Consider the following 16,990-nt stretch of genomic DNA (forward strand, 5'->3'; position numbering starts at 1 on the left):
AATTGTGAATGCATATTATTTCTGCTATATAGACAAGTTACAAAACATTTTATAGTTTTAAACCTTTCTTCAGTTCTATTTTTTATCTCAAGAAATGTATATTGAAAATTATACTGAAAGCATTTTTTAAAGGAAACACTGAAAATAGGGATGTATGGAACAGCTTCAATCTAATTCAAATCAATGATTTTGTTCAGAACTCAATTCAGTCTGACAACTCAAATCAATCATGCAATTGAGCTGATTTGAACTTCTTCAGAAAATAGCTTCTGTGCATGCACAGAAGGTTCATAATCACTGAACTGATTCAAATGCACCCTCTTTGATTCAGTGATTCAACTTGAATAATCAAACTGATTTAGAAGGTCAATTTGATTTGGATATTTAACTGAATGGCGTTTGAATCAAATCCCTGAATTTATTCTTTGTACAGTCCTAGATAGCAGCTACCTATTATTTTTTTCAGATTATTTCTTTTCAGTCTTTAAATCTATTCTCTTTGTCAAAGTGTGTTATTTACTAGTCTATATTTTAATGTCTTAGATCATCCTTCTTCAACTGAATGCTCTATGGATGCTTTGCTGGTTTGGGATGATTACAGGTCAACATACTTTCATGACAGCTAATGGCCACCTTAGGTCTTAAAGTTAGACATGCTGACCAGGCATTTTGGGACTTACATTCCCAACAAATCTGGAGGACAGCAGTTAGGGAAGGCCAAGGTAGACAACGCTCGGGGGGGGGGGGTTCTTCCTGTCCAAACTGTCAAACCCGGGAAAAGGCTTATGAAAATGCATGGTCATCTCTCTTTTCTGCATGAAGTGTTCTTCAGTTCAACAATGCTAGGTTTGTTCAAACCTTGCTACTTACATCACTTAGTAAAGCATTAGCCTTCCTGGCAAGCTCCACATTAATACTGTCAGGAGGATAGGAGTAATTATGGATGCGATGCCTGTAGTCTGTATCACTGATGATCGCCTGGGCTTTCTTTGCTTGTACAACAGGAATCATATCCAGCGGTGCTGTGTATCTGGTCTTTGCTACTTCATAACCTTTTTTATATTCCAGCTATGGTAGAGTTAATACATGTTATTAACAATTTAAAGTTTGAAAAAAGAAGCTCAGAACTTTGTAAAATGTGGCCGATAGCCCCTCTAGAATATGCAGGGAATATGCTAAAAGCATGCACAGCTTATTTAAAGAATCCTTTTTCTGCAACATGAGAAGATCTTCTGAAATGACCACTGTAATATGCAAGAAATAGACTAGGTTAAGAGTTGGGCTAATTTTCAAATCAGCAGATATGCAATAGGTGTATGCACTTCTGAATATATGCCAGAGTTACTTATTCTAAAAATTTGGTGCACCTACTGATAGCTTAATATTTCACTTTCACTGGTCTACTTTTTGTACTTGGTAAGCATTCAGGTGAATAGTCCAAATATTCCCCTTACTAATATTTGCATTTCCTGATCATTTTGCTAAGCAATTTTGAGAACCCACTTTCATCCAAAAGTATATTATTCCCCATTAGAGGATTTGACACTCTGGACTTGCTCATTATGATTTCAAAATTTAGAGATCAGCAGTTCTTTATTCATTTGAATTTCCTGAATGTAAATTTCACCTAAAGAGACACTCTGAATATGTTGGCTGGAGAATTCTGGGAGTTGAAGTCCACACATCTTAAAGTTGCTGATGTTGAGAAACACTGATCTAAACAAAATAGCATTTCCAGAGAATTCAACATACCACTAACAAACCATAAATATTATTTGGTTTATCTGTACTTACATCACTCTGTTGCTTGGCCACTTTCTGGCAATGTATCATTTTGGGATCATCTTCAATACTCAGAGCTCCAATTAACTTGCCTTTGCTCTGTTCATAACCCTTTTTGTATTCAACCTATATGGTCACAAGACAATAATGTACTTTGGTATTCTAGAAACTTGGCTGCAAATGTAAATCAATCCAAGGTCTACCTTAATTTCTATGTAACACTTACATCACTTGCAATTTTTTGCTTGGCTTTAGCAGCCAGAATTGGAATGGCATCCACCTTGATGTCAAATTTCTTTGCTTTGGATTGATCCCAGTCATACTTATACCAAACCTAACCAAGGGAAAAGAACAAAATACAAGAACAAGTCATGACATAAAATCCAAAACATATTACATATAATCCATACATTTATCTTAGTGAGTGCATAAACTTATAACTCCACAACTATTTTAATGGGCATGTTACTTTGAGTAGACTAACAATGGAATAATCTTTTTTGACCAGTTGAACTATCCACCACAAGATTTCAAGCTCTTACTTTCAAATTCACTCAGCAAATATGTGAAATTTGTATAAAATAAGCCCTGATTATTTTATAACCCCATTATTCTATATTGCAAGAGCTGCCAAAGATATGATCAGGACATTAGGGTTTAATTTCAGGACATTGGTGTAGAATGCAGATCCCCATCATACTCCATGTACCCTAAAGAACCTTTCTTCAGAGCTAGAAAGCAGTGATCCCAGTAGACTAAATGGGTTTTTCTATCAATAGTAAATAATTCAACATTCATCAAATGAAGTCTTTTTCTTCACTGGTTATTCAAATGTATCTCTGTCCATGGACACTCACATAGGGACACACTCACACACAGTAATATTTGCTATTAATTCCTGTGATTTCCATCACTTTTGTTCTTGGTCTTCATAGCCTCCTAGAACCTCACTAGCCTCCTTCCCTAGCATCTTTCTCCATGTCAGCACATATAGATTCTCCTAAACATCTGCTTTGATGGTTTTCTTTTCTCCTTTCTTCTTCATCTATTCATCATTCCTCCTCTTCAGAATCTCATTTCTTAATTAATCACTGGCCTTTCCCCAAGCCTGATGCCATTTACCAAATTAACAAGGGTGATGAAAGCTGATTATGAAGATGGTCTAAGTGGTGATCTAAGTTCCCTGCCTCTAAACTAATCTTTTTGACAGGCGTTACATGACAATCAAATATGTCCTGTTTTATCATCAACATCACGAATAGCATTATGAGTCTCATCGGCAGCTTGCAGCCCAGTTGTCAGTTATATCTTTTTAGCTACGAAAGTGTCATTCATAAGACTCTTACATCGCTGACGTTATAGGCATTGACTCTGGATTGGAGGAATAAAGGAGCATCTGGAGGGACAGAACATCTGCCTTTCTCAGCTTCATGTTTGGCTTTGTAGTTCAACTGAAATGCAGAATGAACAAATACTGATATAAAAAGTGACCATTTGGAGGACAGCAGTTAAGCATGCTAGTATAGCCTGTTAATACCTGAGCTAAATAAGAGGGCAATCCAAACCATTTAAAGTAAAAGTAAAAGTTACTCTAGTAATCATCACGATAAAAAAGCAAGGTATAAATTAAATAAATAAATACGTTTCAACTGTTTGGTTAATTCAGGAAGGGTTGCATCAATGTCAGTTAACATCAGGGTACGAATGGCCTTTTGCTTTCATGAAGACAGCAATAATAGACAACCATCTGCTTTCATACCATACATCTTTTGAAAATTAAAAATAGGAAGCACTGCCACAAAACACTCAGTGTCAAAAATAGATCCCCCATGTTAATGCAACATTAACTGCCTATACATCTCTGCTGACTGGCTACAAGGCTCAGCCCTTGTTTTTCCAATTATATTCCTACTTGTTTCATTTATCTATTCTGGCACTAAATATGTGCAAAAAATATACAATTTTGGAAACAGAACATTCCAAGGAATTCTGAACTATTCCATTATTCTTTTCAACTATATGGATCTGGCTGTTCCAGGGATGATCCAAAGACTTTCCAGAAGTAAATCTTCTGGAACAGGAAGTAATCTGTGATGTTCCCAGCATGATCCAGCCTCACATTTCCATAAAATTTACATTCAGAAAGCTTTGGGACTACCTTTAGGATGGCTGGATTGGTGTGGTCTAGAGAATAATGGGACATTCTGATGTTCTTCAAAATGCTATGTTCCTGACGTTCTACGTTTTAGACATCATTATCTGGAATGCTTTCAACATTCAGATAATAAAGCTACAACTTCATGACTGGAAATCCATTACTGGAAGAGAAAGCATCTGGCAAGATAAAACCAGACTGGACATTGTTTGAGTTGCCAGGTTACTTACATCACTCAGCTGCTTGGAATTCATTTGTGCTCGTACCATAACCATCGAGTCTGTCACAGGGGTAAACTTGATCTGATCAGGATGCTTCTTGTAGGCATGCTAGACAAATGAGGAAATAAAAGGTAATGACATTTCCTTTTTAGTATGTATCAGATTATAGTCCTACATTTCAGTATCTACAGAAAAAGATTTTTAAAAAATTCTAGTGTGCTAATATGGTCCATTCATTCAGCCAAATTATAACTAAACAACACACTGCTGTGTATTAATCCTAAAGCCTTCTGATTATCAAAGATATATATTTTGCTATATTTTAACTAAAAAGCACAAATGAAAGCATACCGTGTCATACTTGTTATACACAGGTACAATGCTACAGCCTATATTTGCACTGCTGAGGATCAAGGCTATTAGTAGTAAGTCTGTGCAACACATCTGAAACAAAAACCCTCTCTTCAAAAGATTAAAGCAGCCACTGTTTGCAAGGCTTCTACAGCTGTTTCCAAATCTGCTGCTGGCTGTCTGCATATACTGTATATCTGCCTGTGCAGGCTATATTTCTGCTGGGAGTGCCTGCAGAATGAAGTGATGTTGCCATGCACATGTGTGAAAGCAACCAGGGACAGCTTTCCAAGCAGTCGAGTAAGCCTTGCGAAGAACAAGGCTACTTTAACAGTTCCAAGAAAGGTACTTTATTCCAATGTACTGGTGCACACTTTCACGGCTGATATCTGTTGGGCAGTGTTGTGCTTCAGGGTTTAGTGACCACGGTTTAGACAACAGATTTCCTGGCTGTGGCTGGCATCTTCCGTCCCTTTGTGAAACATCCCTTTCAAACACTTTGCACTGCTGTAAGGAAGAACACTTATACATGCCTGCATCAGCTTCTATGGCAAAGCACATTTATTTGCTGTATTTGTATCCTGCTGTGAACGACAGGGACTCAAGGCGGCTTACATTCATAAAACACACATAAAACATCTGCTATGAATAACAAAAATTAAAGTATAAAACAGAAATATGAATACATGCCAAAATAGTAAATAGCCACCAGCAAAAACTAAGGCAACAGGCAACCACCAGATGTCACAAGAACCCTGTATGTGTGTATGAACAGCAACTTTTCAGGGCAATAAGTAGAAAAATAGACAGTAACAAAACTGAAGCAGCAAGTATAATACAAGACTGAACATAAAACCCAATATTGGCCTGTCAAAACATAAAAAAATTAAAATGCCTAGGTGATGGTACAAAGCCATCTGGTATCAGGCTTCAGAATGATCTTTTCAGGAGGGAGTTCTCAAATCAATGAGCAGCAATAGGAAAATGCCCCTGGCATATACTTTGTCAAAGCAATTATGCAGTTTCCTAAATTCTGATTCAGCATCGCATGTGACCTACCCATTCTAACTTAACCTTACATGGAAACATTTTGGTTTTTTCAGCATTATGCCTGGCATGTTTAAGAAAACATGGTTAATTCCATTCTGATGCCAAGAAAACAATATGGATGGGTGTTTGCAGAAGGTAGGAAGGTAGAACAAGGGACATCATGTCCATAATCACCATGAGTCAAGACCAATCCAAGGAAATATTTATTAGCATTGTAATATATGTTTACTTTTTTTTTAAAAGAACACTCAGCACTTTTCTTTTAAGGTTCTGGACTACTGTACATACAATTATAAGATCTCACGGTAACAAGGACTTACATCTTTGCATGTGTCCAGCTTCTTGATGGCTTCATATTCTTGAGTTATGGTTTGAGGAAAATAGCATTTAGCCTTTTCATCTTCATAGTCTGCTTTATAGTTTTTCTAGAGAAAATACCAGAGTTCAATAACATCCATGAACTGAATAAGAAAAAAAGAGAGAGAGAAATAGGTACCATTCATACTTACGTCGCTCTTCAGAGCTTCAACCTTCATGCAGTGCACTTGATAGGGGTCCTCAATGCTGCCTATGTACCGGCCCAAGACATTGGCTACATAAGGCTCTTTATATTTCACCTGTGGAGCAACACAGTCACATGTTATAACAAACCACACAAAGCTATGTCTGGAGCAGAAGCGAAGAAGAAATTTCCACCACACTTACTCCACTGAAGTTCTTAAGAGTGCTGTCGACCTGATACTGTGGAGTCTCACAATAGTTAATGCTTACTCCTTTTGCTTTTTCAAAGCCTTCCTTATATAATCTCTGCAGGAGTAGAAAAAAATAGAGAAAGGGGTGTAGGAAGTGATGTGGCAAATATCATTCCTTTTGTGTATGATTTGGCCTCCCACTTACACATTTCTGTTTCCTTTCCATCCTGAGATATACATCACAATGCATTCCAAAACATTTCACTCAATTCTACATTCTGAACCCATAATTAGGATGGAGACATAAGCACAGATTTTATTTTTATTTCTTTATTTTATTGCATGCATTTGTAATGCCACCCAACTCAGACAATGTGAATCTGGGCAGCATAGCAACCAAGCAGGATAATTAAACAACCAAAAGAGAATTCCATACAACTGGACTCAAATCCCTGGGAAAAAAGCATCTACTATGTATTAGACCCATGATATATGTTCAAATAGGTTGATTCTAATACTGGCTAGAATACTTTTATGAGAAACCCATCATCAGTTCATAAAGGAAGCAGCCAATATACTTCACATCAGTTTAACGTTTTGTTGTTGTTAATGTTTTAGATAGAAAGATTTGGACCATGGATGTTCCATTTAGCTCACTGAAGGCTGATCATCTTGATGTTCGTGAATTGACCTTATCTTATTTCAATCACTTCTTCATTAGGCAATTCACTACTTAATCTGACTGAATGAATTGGGTTAATTAGGCATTATATAAATATAAAACTGGAAGTTCCCAAATTTTATAGGCATAAAAAATATAAGCAGATTGTTGAAGGTGAATATGGTGTGTTTCTTCTTTACTGGCCATGATTAAAATGCTACTTGATGAAGATTGTAATTTTAAAAAAACTATTTGGGAATTGTTATTTCACTATTAATTCTTCTTGCTTTAAAACTCTAGAATACAGGGAGCTAAAAAGAGTTTTGCTACATCATCACAAGGGTTCTAACATGCCACATAACCCATTTTCACTCTACCCTACTTTGGGGTTACTTACATCATTTTGCAGTTTGCCTACTTTCAGAGAATGTAAGATCTTGGGATCATCTTCAACGCACAAGGCTCCGATAAGCTTCCCTTTGCCCTTTTCGTAACCCTTCTTGTACTCAACCTACATGGGGATGTTGGAATAAAATACTTTCATATGCTATAAACTTTGCATGTCAATTGAAAGCTAAGGATTACCTTCATTACTCTGTGTACTACTTACATCACTCGCAATTTTTTGTTTTGCTTTAGCAGCCAGAATCGGAATGGCATCCATCTTGATATCAAACTTCTTTGCTTTGGATTGATCCCAGTCATATTTATACCAATTCTAACCAAAGGAGAAGAGGAAAATAAAGTGGATCAACTTGAACTAATAATTAGAGGATAAGCCTCAAAATCCATACACTGATACTACTTTATTTATAACCATACCTCAGTTTGATTGACAAAGAAATGGAAATATTCTTTAATTGAGTTAGGAGCCAAAATTATCATTTCTAACCAACTGAACTATAAATTCTAACATTTCTTTATGCTACAACAAAATACCATAAACAAATATAATCACCTTTAAATATTTGGAACTTTCACAAAATGAGTCCCTTATGAGATTGAGACTTTCCTAGACATTTGTTGAGAAATTCTGTTTTCTCTCTTCCTTCTTATGTCATCATATCATTCTCTCATCTTATTTCATCCTCCCTCAATAAACTTTGGGGGCTGTTTTTTTTTTTAATAAAGCTAATTAGATTGGTTCTCTTTTCAAGCTTGATGTCCTTGTCCACGCTGATTATGGATTAGAAGAGTTGTCCAATGTGTTCAGAGAACATTGAGCTAGTCTAATTCACTGTCTGCCTGATAGACATCACACTGCAAATATGTTAGAGTCATGCCCTATTATCATAGTAGTAATAATATTATTTATTATGAAATTGAGTCACAAGAGCAGTTGTCCATTATACTTACATCACTGATATTATAAGCATTGACTCTGGACTGGAGAAACAAAGGTGCATCTGGAGGTATGGAACATCTGGACTTTTCTGCCTCATGTTTGGCTTTATAATTCATCTGAAATATAGAATGAACAAATAATGATATAAACAATGACTAACATGCACTGCTCTTCACTATGGGAAGCGCTCCTTCTCCTAGGGACCAAGGATTAAACTGTGGCTACAGACTTTTTTGCAACCCCACTAACTATTGACCAAGTCATCGATGCCTTGCTCCAGTATCCAAACCAAGTGTCTTCCCAGATGGACTGCCTTGTCCAGATGATGAACGTTCGAAAGGAGCAGATGGGATACAATAGTGATGCCCATATTGTACCAGTTCTGCCCTTCCATGAACATCTGCAGCAGTCCCAGCTTTCTGAATACCAGCCGCCTTTCCTTAATGTTTGAAATCTAAGAAAATTTACTGCTTTCCTATCTCATGTAAGCCATATATCTGCCTGAGACCAGATGGCTTTATTAGCAACAGAACCTATATAGTATTTTCAATAAACCTGCTGACAGAGGGAGCTATAAAATGGCACCCCTCTCCTCCCCACTGCTTATTCAAAAAAGTTCAAATTTAGACAACTACAGTAATTTTGTGGCATGCCTGAGAGTTAATTTTGAGGATCTGGTCCAGCAAATGACTGCCAACCATGAAATCTGTCACCTCCAACAAACTGATGCAAGAGTCTGTTGCTGAGTTTCATCTGTTAGCTCAGGACATGAACTAGAAGGAAATAGGCTTAGCTGACCAATTCAAAGAGGGACTACCAGAAGAAATATGAGTTGGTCATTCATCAAAGCACCCAAGAGATGAGGGCAGCATTAATTTGAGGTCTGCCTGGTTATTGATGGAAGATTACTGCAAAGCACAAGCAGGAAGTGGGGGGGGGGGAGGAGGTACCACTATTCCCTTTCTTTCTCCTCCTCTCCCCTCCACCATACCTGAGGCTCCCCTTTTGAAGCATCAACTAAGTGCCATGGTTTCAGGGAAAGGGTTATTTTGCAAGAAAATCTCCCCAAATGGTGGCACCAGCCCCCAACTTCAAGCTGCTGAATGTCTCTTCAATTATTAAATGGATAATGCCAAGACCTTCTACAAGCCCTTTGCTGATCATCATTCCTAGAAAGCCACACCATTACTGCTGGAAATTATATCTGGCTTTCTACCAAATTTATCCCCTGCACATGGCAAACTAAGAAGCTAGATGCCAAGTTTATTGGATCATTCCATTTAATTACTGTATACAGATCAGTCCTATGGCCTTGGACCTACAGCTTACAACCATCATGAAAATATTCCTGCCAATTTATCCTGGTCCTGCAAGGCCCCATTGCCCTTAGCACACATCTGCCCCACTTCCTTCCTCATCTGAGCGGGGTAGATGGGGAAAGAATTCAAGGTAAAAAAATACTTTGGATTCTTGGCATAGGGTGGGTAGGCAGACAGGAATATCTGATTCACTGAGAAAGCTACCTGCTATTATCCTTGAGAGATAGCAAATTATTCTTGGTAGATGACAGATGAAATTCACACATCATGTCTCCTTTAAACTTCTGTCTGCAATAACTTCTTAAGCCAAAGCCATTTGATGGGCCACACAATCAAGCTTTAATACTTGCCACTAGTGTGGCATTATGAGTGGGAGTAGGAATGGTTTGGGGAGGGGCAGACAGACATATGTATATCTGATAAGAGACATACCGAGACTGGCTCACCTGGCAATGAGGAGAGTTCTGGAATGAGAGGAATTCCTCACAAAGAAGTAGAAGAGGTAAAAAATACCCCACTTCCTGCTATCCAGTGCCAGGAAGAGGGAGGGAGTAAAGAGGCCTGAAATGTGGGTCAGTTTCAATCCTCATTTGGGAGGAAAAACCAACCAACCAACCAACCAACCAACCAACCAACCAACCAACCAACCAACCTCCCTCCCTCCCTCCCTCCCTCCCTCCCTCCTTCCTGGATTTACATACCACTCTGATCCAACAGGATTCATTGGATACTCAATATAGTTTTCTAATCCTTCAGCCAAAGTTATTATATATGGAATTATTTTCTCTTCCGACAGGATGGAACTCCATCCATCTCTTCTATTTCGTTTGATATTGGAACATTTAGCCTATTTTGTCAAGCCACTGGATGACATAATGAGCTTAAAAATGGTGGGAGCCGAACACAATTTTTTCCTATATATTTTTAATTGATAGTTATGAATTTTCTTTACCAAAATTTATGACTATAAGTGTTTGGTAGATTATCAAATTATTCAATTAATTGGAGTGAATCTCATATAATTCCCATTAGTTCTAAAGCATTTATGGAAATTTTGGGGATTTTTACCTGGTGTTTGAATTATTTTAAATATCTTGGAATATTCCAAGAAAATCTATTTGTACATGTAAATACTTCCATTGTTTTATCTCTAATCGATACTGATCTAAAATAGGTGATTTACAATCCTCATGAATATATGTTAATTATTGTAAATGTTCTATATTAATACCTTCAAGGTATTTTAAGCAGACTGACAAGTTTATCACAAACATTTCTATGGAAAAGACAAACCTCTATTTTTTCTTTATGCAGATTACAACTACCATATCAGGATATGGTGGTGTCAATTTTCCTGATTTTCAGCTTTATCACTGGGCATATATTTTAACTTCTCTTTCTTTTGCGGAATTCAGATGATCAAAAGCACTTCCAGACTCAAGCAGTGAAGTGTTTTTCTGCTGTCTGTGAGCCAGCATCAAAGCCCGCCAGGTTCAAATGCAGTGCTTCCATTTCTGGCTCCTTTTCTACCTCCGCAATGAGGTAAACAAGGTTGATCAATGAGGAAAGTAAACAAAGAGGTGACAAAAATGCCTCCTTTGGTGTCGATTACTGGCAGCAGAAGACCTGTAGATGGGCCACTGGCACGGGTCAAAAAAATGCACCCATCCAGCCCTGAGGATCGGGCACAGCTATGCCTTCTCCACCAAGCCAGGGTGGACAGCTTCATCGTGGGGGCTTTCCTTCTACTTCTCTTTCCCCACAGTTGTCCAGTCCTGCAGAGTATCTCAGTGGGACAGGAGAATAAGAGGCTTCATCAGGTACAAATGCACATGCAGCTCTCTTGCCTCTTCTTGAAGCCTGGGCAGCCTGGGCAGGTGCTGGTAGGAGAAATGGCTCTTGGGCCCAATGAGGAAGCTCTGATTCTCCTGTTGCCAAGCACCGAATCACCAGCAAGCCAGAGGTGGCCAACAGCAGCAGGGCAGTTCGCCCTCCACCTTACCTTGAAATGAGGCACTGCAGACCATCCAAGCTGCAAGGTTTGTATTGCCTACAGTAGGAAATGCCTCTTGAAAGTAAAACAAAAAGAGAGGACTGCAGGCTGCCTTTGCAATGGGTGGAAGATTATCACATCCATTTCTGCCTTCCTGAAATGGTTAGCAAGGCACCTTCCTGCCACAATTAGCAGGATATGTGAAAGGGTCCCATGGTAAAAAAATAACTAAGGGCACAATCAGAAAATTTTATGTGACTCTTTCAAAGACATGGTCAGTTTCTCCAGAGTGTGAGGTGGGGAGGAGGGTGAAAATAGAAAAACAGATAGTACAGGGGCTGAATCTGCTGAAGCAGCAATCAGCAGTTTCTAAAAGCTAAAAAGGACCAGCCTGTAAATACCTCTAAGCCATCGTAAGCCATCAAGCAAACCATCAAACATCTGTTAACGAGAAAGGTGACAGAAAAAAGTGCCTAGATTTAAAATTCCAAAGCACAACCCTATATAAAGGCATTGACTTTTGGAATTGAGAAGGACAATGTCTGCCTTGCATAGGGCTTCATTCTTGTCTGCAACAGGGAACCTAATTATCTGATTCATGTCTGAGAGTCTTCTGCTAAATAAGCACATTCGTGAATAAGAGGATAAGTATCTGGAAAGCTGAGATGTCCTGCCATGCCTGAGCATGAAGCCTGACACATACTATACTCAACTTAGAACACATTGATTTGAGTCACGTCCTGAGGGTAATCATCCATGTATATCATAGTTTCATTCTCATCTCAAAGTCTTCTGCCAAGGAACCCTATTCATTAATGTCGGGAAAGCTGAGATGTACTGCATGCCCGGGTATAAAGCCTGATGCATACGATGCAACTGCTTCAATTTGTTTTAGAAAGTGTTGCTACAAAATTCTCACTTTCCAAAGAGAGTCCCATATCATTGCAATGTTAAGTAACTGCGAGCCCCAACTAACTCTGCACCATCTGTCAGACAACTTAGCATGAAAAGTAACATCACGCAAAGCCCGGTTCTGTCCGTTTCCAGGTTCCTTACGTCACTCAGCTGCTTGGTATTAATCTGCGCTTGTAGCAAAACTGGGGAGTCCAGCACTGAAGTAAACTTGATCTGGTCAGGATGCTTTTTGTAGGCAAACTAGGGGGAAAAAAATTTTAAAAAAAACTCAGTGGCAATTAATTTTCGGTAGACTTCATGTTTATCATTTTATACTTCATGATACATTTTACAAGATTTCGCTTTGGTACCATCATCCATGTGTCCATTCAGCAAAAGGATAGCTAGAGAAGGCAATGTTTATATTGATTGTGTTTACTGTATGAAGTTTTAATTTGGCTGTATGGCCAACAATACCTCAGATATTTTCAGATCATGCAATAACTTTTGTTTTATTTATTAAGTATTTAATAAAAATAATACACCACTGAGACTCTTTTCTTTTTCAGTTCTGAAGCAGGTAAAAAGGTATGAGCTCGCTAGAGCAATGGCTTACATCTTTGCACGTGTCCAGCTTCTTCATGACTTCATATTCTGGAGTTATGGTTTGAGGAAAATAGCATTTAGCCTTTTCGTCTTCATAGTCTGCTTTATAGTTTTTCTAGAGAAAATACCAGAGTTCAATAACATCCATGAACTGAATAAGAAAAAAAGAGAGAGAGAAATAGGTACCATTCATACTTACGTCGCTCTTCAGAGCTTCAACCTTCATGCAGTGCACTTGATAGGGGTCCTCAATGCTGCCTATGTACCGGCCCAAGACATTGGCTACATAAGGCTCTTTATATTTCACCTGTGGAGCAACACAGTCACATGTTATAACAAACCACACAAAGCTATGTCTGGAGCAGAAGCGAAGAAGAAATTTCCACCACACTTACTCCACTGAAGTTCTTAAGAGTGCTGTCGACCTGATACTGTGGAGTCTCACAATAGTTAATGCTTACTCCTTTTCCTTTTTCATATCCTTCCTTATATAATCTCTGCAAGAGTAGAAAAAAAAAGAAGAAAGGGGTGTAGGAAATGATGTGGCAAATATCATTCCTTCTGTGTATGATCTGGCCTCCCACCTACAGAGTTTTGTTTCCTTTCCATTCTGAAAATATGCATCGCAATGCATTCTAAAATATTTCATTCAAATCTGCTTTATGAAATCATAGTTACATGAATAACATAAGAACAAATACATAAGAACTGTCTTTCTGGATTAATTTTAGAATGTAGATTAGCAAATGTTTTCTCTCCAATTTTTATGGGAAATCCACATCAGTTCATAAAGGAAATGGCCACTATATTCCATACCAATTAATCATGGTTGTCAATAATGCTCCAGGTAGACAGCTTTACAATATGGATGTTCCATTTATCTCAGTGATGATTTATCATTTTTACATTCATGAATTAATGTTATTCTATTTCAAACACTTTTTCATCAGACAATTCACTACTTAACCTGACTGTGAATAAATTAGGTTAATTAGGCATTATATAAATATAAAACTGGAAATTCCCAAATTGAAATGTCATTGACAGTCATGAAAATGTTAGCAAATCATTGAAGGTGCATATGGTGTGTTTCTTCTTTACTGGCCATGATTAAAATGCTACTGGATGCAGATTGTAATTTAAAAAAACTATTTGTGAATTGTTATTTCACTATTAATTCTTCTTGCTTTAAAGCTCTAGAATACAGGGAGCTAAAAAGAGTTTTGCTACATCATCACAAGGGTTCTAACATGCCACATAACCCATTTTCACTCTACCCTACTTTGGGGTTACTTACATCATTTTGCAGTTTGCCTACTTTCAGAGAATGTAAGATCTTGGGATCATCTTCAACGCACAAGGCTCCGATAAGCTTCCCTTTGCCCTTTTCGTAACCCTTCTTGTACTCAACCTACATGGGGATGTTGGAATAAAATACTTTCATATGCTATAAACTTTGCATGTCAATTGAAAGCTAAGGATTACCTTCATTACTCTGTGTACTACTTACATCACTCGCAATTTTTTGTTTTGCTTTAGCAGCCAGAATCGGAATGGCATCCATCTTGATATCAAACTTCTTTGCTTTGGATTGATCCCAGTCATATTTATACCAATTCTAACCGAAGGAGAAGAGGAAAATAAAGTGGATCAACTTGAACTAATAATTAGAGGATAAGCCTCAAAATCCATACACTGATACTACTTTATTTATAACCATACCTCAGTTTGATTGACAAAGAAATGGAAATATTCTTTAATTGAGTTAATAACAGAACTGTAATTTCTAACCAACTGAATGATAAAGTCTAACATTTCTATATGCTGCCACAATATACTGTCAAAAAATATAATCACCTTTAAAAATTTGGAACTTGCATAAAAAGATCCTCTTATAAGATGAATCATACACTATATGCAAATATATGATCTAACCAATCTATCCTCTACTTAAGGAACATCAAGGCAAAATGCATCTACCTTATCATGTTCCTTATCTGTTTATTTATTTATTTGATGATATACCATCAAATCTGCATGGGACTCCCGGTGATTTACCGCAAGTCCAATGCATAATGATTAAAACATCCACAGTAATAAATTTAATTATTTAAATTCTAAAAGGTGATTATAATTATAATAGTAACATTAAAGAACTGACAGACCCATCATCATTAACCTTTAAATAAATTATCATCATCATCGTCAATGGCCACAACTTATTATATATTAATTGAATTTTGTTCAAGAAGCATTCTTAGGTAGCTGAAGGGAGTCTCTGTCAACAGCAACTGGTCCTTGCCTCAAGATCAAGCTGTTGTTTATCACATGATTGTAGATATGTCAACTCAGTCACATTCTCTCCTCATAATGTTCCCATCAATTGCTTTTATATCTACTCTTCCAGTTTGTGGGAAGTCTGCAGAACTTGATTAGATTCTTTCCCTATCATTCCTGCTACAATTGTTTTCCTTTCTCCTGAACCATATAGTCTTTCACAAATATTTGTTGAGAAGTTTTGTTTTCTTTTTTACCTTCCTTTTATGTCATAATTCTATTCAAACTTCATTCTTCATCCTCAAGAATCAGTATGTTTTGGATTCCCTTCTCTTTCATTCTAAAATTAGGTTAGTTCTCTTTTCCAGTTTAATGCCCTTGCTCATACTGATTATGGGTTATGAGAGATGCCCAGTGTCTTTGGAAGCCATTCAGCTAGTCTTACTCCCTGCTCACCTGATAGGCATCACACTGCAAATGTTTTAGATTCATGCCCTATTATCGTGGTAGTAATAGTAATATTTTATGTAATTAAGGTAAAACTGAAATTATACATTATATTGCTCTACCTGCAAGGGTAGCATACACAAGTCTTATACTTACATCACTGATATTATAAGCATTGACTCTGGACTGGAGAAACAAAGGAGCATCAGGAGGAATGGAACATCTGGATTTTTCAGCCTCATGTTTGGCTTTGTAGTTCATCTGAAATGCAGAATGAATTAATGACAACATAAAAAGTAACTGTGTGTAACTGTCTGAGGGACTGCTATAAAAGCTCCATACAAACATACTGTTCATAAGGCAGATAGATAATTTCTCAACAGTGTGCCACATATGTGTCTAGTGTCAGCAGCATATCTCCACTAGTATCTGCACAGCAGAGGAAAACAGTTTCTTAGCACCATCAGACTAAGAACGTCCTTTTGCTTTCAGTGAGCTAGCAATCAATAATGGTTACTTTCATATTGTAAAAATTGAATCTAGTTAACCAGCAACCAGCAATTCCCAATTGTAGAGAAGACAATTTTGTAAACGTGTCTGAGTAGCCAAAGGTTACCAACCCCACTACCATATACTCAACTTAGAACACATTGATTTGAGTCAAGTCCTGAGGGTAATCATCCATGTATATCATAGTTTCATTCTCATCTACAATAAAGAACCGAATCTAGCTGATTCAGTTCTCAAAGTCTTCTGCCAAGGAACCCTATTCATTAATGTCGGGAAAGCTGAGATGTACTGCATGCCCGGGTATAAAGCCTGATGCATACGATGCAACTGCTTCAATTTGTTTTAGAAAGTGTTGCTACAAAATTCTCACTTTCCAAAGAGAGTCCCATATCATTGCAATGTTAAGTAACTGCGAGCCCCAACTAACTCTGCACCATCTGTCAGACAACTTAGCATGAAAAGTAACATCACGCAAAGCCCGGTTCTGTCCGTTTCCAGGTTCCTTACGTCACTCAGCTGCTTGGTATTAATCTGCGCTTGTAGCAAAACTGGGGAGTCCAGCACTGAAGTAAACTTGATCTGGTCAGGATGCTTTTTGTAGGCAAACTAGGGGGAAAAAATTTTTAAAAAAACTCAGTGGCAATTAATTTTCGGTAGACTTCATGTTTATCATTTTATACTTCATGA

The 16,990-nt window shown here is 37.6% G+C and overlaps 1 protein-coding gene across 4 annotated transcripts in view; it reads right to left on the reverse strand.

Moving 5' to 3' along the window:
- Window positions 1-16,990, reverse strand: part of NEB (nebulin) — a 211,260-nt gene that overhangs the window by 165,705 nt on the left and 28,565 nt on the right. For all 4 annotated transcript variants that reach the window (XM_088146548.1, XM_088146545.1, XM_088146546.1 and 1 more), the window contains exons 16-27: window positions 16,811-16,909; window positions 15,950-16,054; window positions 14,580-14,687; window positions 14,367-14,480; window positions 13,465-13,566; window positions 13,269-13,376; window positions 13,080-13,184; window positions 12,626-12,724; window positions 8,269-8,373; window positions 7,523-7,630; window positions 1,795-1,908; window positions 871-1,068 (exon numbers count right to left, since the gene is read on the reverse strand). In XM_088146548.1, the coding sequence (XP_088002674.1) occupies window positions 871-1,068; window positions 1,795-1,908; window positions 7,523-7,630; window positions 8,269-8,373; window positions 12,626-12,724; window positions 13,080-13,184; window positions 13,269-13,376; window positions 13,465-13,566; window positions 14,367-14,480; window positions 14,580-14,687; window positions 15,950-16,054; window positions 16,811-16,909 (1,365 nt within the window). The remainder of the gene's footprint in view (window positions 1-870; window positions 1,069-1,794; window positions 1,909-7,522; window positions 7,631-8,268; window positions 8,374-12,625; window positions 12,725-13,079; window positions 13,185-13,268; window positions 13,377-13,464; window positions 13,567-14,366; window positions 14,481-14,579; window positions 14,688-15,949; window positions 16,055-16,810; window positions 16,910-16,990) is intronic.

This window comes from Python bivittatus, unplaced genomic scaffold (genome assembly GCF_059951505.1).
Source record: "Python bivittatus isolate LINGU-HERP-01145 unplaced genomic scaffold, Pbiv_v1 ctg000480_np1212, whole genome shotgun sequence".
NCBI classification, from domain to species: Eukaryota; Metazoa; Chordata; class Lepidosauria; order Squamata; family Pythonidae; genus Python; species Python bivittatus.